Source organism: Mastomys coucha, unplaced genomic scaffold (genome assembly GCF_008632895.1).
Source record: "Mastomys coucha isolate ucsf_1 unplaced genomic scaffold, UCSF_Mcou_1 pScaffold22, whole genome shotgun sequence".
NCBI classification, from domain to species: domain Eukaryota; kingdom Metazoa; phylum Chordata; class Mammalia; order Rodentia; family Muridae; genus Mastomys; species Mastomys coucha.
The window spans coordinates 101,136,779-101,141,489 of NW_022196905.1; the positions used below are offsets into that span (position 1 = coordinate 101,136,779).

Below are 4,711 nucleotides of genomic sequence, written 5' to 3' on the forward strand. Positions count from 1 at the left end.
CTTTCAAAAGTTACAACGTTCCACTATTTATTAACGTGACAGTATATGAGGTTTTGGGGGGTTTTGTGTGTGTGTGTGTGTTTGAAGATAGGTTTCTTCTGTATTGCCCTGGCTGTCCAGGAACTTGACTTGCCTGCCTGAGTGTCTTGTCTTGAGTGCTGGGATTAAAGGCATAAGCCACCACCGTTGCCCAGCTGAGCTTATCTTTTTTTTTTTTTAATAATGTGATTTCTGTGATGAATGTGGTACTAGTTATTAGTAATCACCTGGAAAGAAGGTAATATCGGAGTCGCTTCAGATAAACCAATTTTTTCGTCTTCCTTCCAAATGCAAGTGTGCAGAGGGCCACAAAGCTCATGGTATGCCAAACATTTCCACTACTTTGGACCAGACTACTAATTTCTTATTTAGCCATTTGTGCTACGGAGGAGAGCCACTTCTTTGAAGGCTTCATTTCTTTTTTGTTGTTGTTTTGTTTTTTCGAGACAGGGTTTCTCCATTTCTTTCTCATAAATGAGAACAGGGAGCTCTGATGTGAACGCTGTTACGTAGTTATAAAGGTCTTTCCTCCACACACCGACATAAGCTTTCCCCACTCTGCTCTAAGGGGATAGGAAAAGGAAGTTCTTTAGTAAGACCAGGGCTCCTCTGCCACGTGGCCCTCCGCTGGCCCTTCTGCCCACACACCCCTCCGCAGAGCAAGCGAGCTCCCCTAGGGCCTGACTGAGGAAACGCCCGGTCGCCGTGCGCCGGGAGCCACAGGAGGAAGCTAGGAGCTGTCAAGCCCCGCGGTTCCCGCCCGCCCGCCAGCCCGGGAGGGAGGAAGGGCGGGGCGTGCACACGGAAATCCAACGAGGAGGGCGGGTGGAACCCGGGGAGCGAGACTTCCGGTGGCGCAAAGCGTGTCGGGATCAGCTTGCGGCAAACCTCCTTCCCGGCCCGTAGAGCGACCACCGTTAGCGCCGCAGAGCTCCACCAGCCTGCTCTCGGCCGAACGCTTGGCCGCTGAGGCTGCCGCTGCGGCTTCCGCAGTTTTCGGCCCCGTCCACTTGGTTCCCAGGCAGCCGGCGTGAGTTCAGCTGCGGCTTCGGCAGACATGTTGTGAGGCGGCGGCGCGGGTGCCTGAAGGATGGTCTGGCCGAAGCGGCTGCAACCGCTGCTGGTGGCGGCGTCCTCCGGGGCTCCGGCTCTGTAGAGCCGACCCGAGTCCGCCCGGTACTGAGGCCGGGCGGGTATTCCTCGGTCTTGCGTGCGCTCCCGTGCCGTTTACGTTCGGTTAGACAACAGCGCCAGTCCGTTTGAGGCGACACGCAGGGTGGTTCTCCAGCCCTGAGGGTGGTGTCCCTAGAGCCCTCAGCCCCCTGACCTTTCCTCATATTCGCACTAAAATCTCTCACACAGTGGGTGTTCCCTGCCCTCGAGCCCGCTCCTTCCTGGTTTCTGCACTCTCTTCTCTGAGCTTCCCGGACCCCAACATCCCTCTCCAGGGACAGCCTATTGAGAGTGGTGGTCCAGGGGCGAGAAGTTTAAAAGTTGGGGCTTGAAAGACAGGAAGGTACGATGGCTTCCTCGTCTGGCAACGATGATGATCTCACTATCCCCAGAGCTGCTATAAATAAGATGATCAAAGAGACTCTTCCTAATGTTCGGGTGGCCAACGATGCCCGAGAGCTGGTAGTGAACTGCTGCACTGAATTCATTCACCTTGTATCTTCTGAAGCTAACGAGATTTGTAACAAGTCAGAAAAGAAGACAATTTCACCAGAGCATGTCATACAAGGTAAGCAATTTGTGTGGGATTTGGTTTAAATGAAGGTCCAGGGGAGCAGTCAATAACCACTTCGTGTCACAGAGCCTTCATTCCACTTCACTACTAAGTGCAGTTAGTGAAATGTCAAAACGGTGTAGAGACAGGTTGTACCTTAAGAAAATATCTATGTATTATTATTCTTCAGACATTTTTTTTTCATCCAGCTAATGCAAATAAGGAAAGCAAACATTAGGGTCAACAAACATCCTCAACACCTAACTAGTACAGTTTCCAATCGGGTCTTAAACAACAAGAATTGACTGCCTACAGCAAAACTTGGATAATAACAACTGAGAAAGGAACCTCAAAGTTCTCTCTTGGAAAGTTAAATTTTAGAACTTCAAGCATGAGTTGAGTCAGAGAGTACCTCTTCCTCACCTGTGTAGAGGAAAAGATTAATTTTTGAACACAGGAGTAGAAAAAACTCTTGGGCTTCGGATGGAGGTCAGTGCCATATCATCTACCTAGCATGCACAAGGGTCCTAGGACTGATTCCCAGCATTGAGTTTAAAACAAAAAGTTGTCGACATGAGTGTGTTCAGTGTTGTAAAGTGAATTGCTTTCTAAAAAGGAAGTATATTTTTGTTTTAAAAAATGCTAAGATGGTGCAACACTCATCACCAGGTATCCAAAGCAAGTGCCACATTTTTTTCTTTCTGACTCCCTCCAACTATTGATTGTTCTTTGAAAATTATTTGTAAAAGGTGACTGGGGCAGGGTGGGGACGACACTACTGGGGCTTGAACCTAGGGCCTGACACAGGCTAGTCAACCTTCTGTTTCCTGTCCTTCCCTCCTGCTGTTCCCATTTGGATGTGTATATAGATTTAAACTTTTATTGAAAAGCACATGTAAAAGTTTGCCCAGTTTCTTCCCTTTGCTGTAGGGAGTCAGCAGGAACTGTTTGATGGTTACAGGGAAGGGAGACAAAAGTGCTTCTGGCAGATTGTGGGAAATACTTTCTGTAGCTTTTCATGAGCTCTTATGAGAAAGCTCATTCAGTTTGAGGCATGCTAGACAGGTAGTTCTCTATCATTGCCTTTTTATAAATTTAAGTTTTAAAAATTCTACTCTCCTGTTAATGTCGAATAGAGAACACATCTGTTCATATGAAACATATCCATTTTCCACTGTCAGTGTTGACAAGAAGATCACTTGATTACTTTTTGAGCCTTTATCCTGTGCCAATGGTAAATTTAAAATACACCCTGCTGTGATGAGAGTGTCTCTCAGGCTGAATGCTTAGCATGGCAGAAGTCAGTCCCAGTAGGAAGTGGAGCCATGATGGTGTTTGTGTGTGTGTGTATAGGTGTATGTGTGTATATAAATAATCATATTACATACACATATACTCTGCCATTTCAGCACATAGTAGAAAACTAAGAAAAAAAGCAATTTTTTTTCAGGGTTAGGAAAGGCAAGATGATAATAGGATCCTACTGTGTCGCCCAGCTTGGCCTTAAACCTGGAGCCTCTTCCTGCAGTCTCTGAATACTGAGGTTATGGACATGTAGCCACCACTCCCTGCTGCTTATTTGAGTCTTTTGTGTGTATGTGCTGAACCTAGGGCCTTATATGTGCTAGGCAAGCACAGTACTACAGAACTATATTTCCAGCCGACATACATGTTTCTTTTCTTTTCTTTTCTTTGTTTTTTTTGTTTTTTTGAGACAGGGTTTCTCTGTGTAGCCCTGGCTGTCCTGGAACTCACTCTGTAGACCGGACTGGCCTTGAACTCAGAAATCCTCCTGCCTCTGCCTCCCAAATGCTGGGATTAAAGGTGTGCTCCACCCCTGTCTGGCGACATGCTTGATTCTTAAAATTGGTTTGGTTTTTTTTTTTTCTTTTTTTCTACTTGTTTGGTTTATTGATTGGTAAGGAAAATGGAAGCCAAGTTATTTTTCTTTTTTTCTTTTTGAGTTTTTAAGTCTTTGAGAAGATATTTAACAAATAACTAACATTTCCTTTGACTATTTATTTTTTATTTTTATTTTTTGGTTCTTTGAGACAGGGTTTCTCTGTGTAGCTCTGGCTGTCCTGGAATTCACTCTGTAGACCAGGCTGGCCTGGTCTCTCCTGCCTCTGCCTCCCAAGTGCTGGGATTAAAGGCGTGCACCATCACTGCCCGGCTTTCCTTTGACTCTTTATGAATAGAAGAACCACTTTTGTCAGGCATCAGCTTTTTAATGGAAACTGCAGATTTCAGTAGGATCTGCCTAAACATTTGTTTGTAACCACAGAAGTGGTGATTGTTCCAAAAATCTAATGACACTATCTGTCTTCTTGAGGGAAGGCTCATTCTTTTCTAGGATATATTTAGAGTTCCAGTTGACATGATGATTGAAGTGTAGCTGTAGCAAGCCATGTACTAAATAGTTCAACTTTGGAATATGGTAACTTCAGTTTAATGTATGACTTAGAAAGTTGCACTGAAAGACTATTTTCCTTTGTGTGTTAGAAACTGAATTAGCCTACAAATTTACAAATTTACCCTCATCTTGTAATGTTGCCATTAAGTATATAGGAATATCTATACTTTTGCTCAAATTAGTATAGATTTTATGCCATTTCATATTATATAATCACCTTAATTTTTGTTTTGGGAACCTTTCTCTTTCCCCATCCCCTTTGATTGGTTTGTTGAGATAGGATTTCTCTGTAGTCCTGGCTGTCCTGGAACTCACTTTGTAAACCAGAATTGCCTTGAACTTAGAGATCAGCCTATTTCTGCCTTCCAAATGCTAGGATTAAAGGATATGCCACTACTACTGCCCAGTTAAACAAAAAAGGTTCAAGTGTCTTTCATTTTCTTGAGTTTCATAGTCCCTGGAACTCAGAGATCTGCCTGCCTCTATCTACCTGTCCCTACCCTATGCCACTATACCTGGTTTATTATTTTTCT

The 4,711-nt window shown here is 44.7% G+C and overlaps 1 protein-coding gene across 2 annotated transcripts in view; it reads left to right on the forward strand.

Moving 5' to 3' along the window:
• The first annotated feature begins 873 nt into the window (after window positions 1-873).
• The window catches only part of Dr1 (down-regulator of transcription 1), an 11,757-nt gene continuing 7,919 nt past the window's right edge, over window positions 874-4,711 (forward strand). The window contains exon 1 of one of the 2 annotated variants that reach the window (XM_031337239.1): window positions 874-1,780. In XM_031337239.1, the coding sequence (XP_031193099.1) occupies window positions 1,561-1,780 (220 nt within the window). In that variant the 5' untranslated portion in view covers window positions 874-1,560. The remainder of the gene's footprint in view (window positions 1,781-4,711) is intronic. The other variant, XM_031337238.1, reaches the window with a different exon arrangement.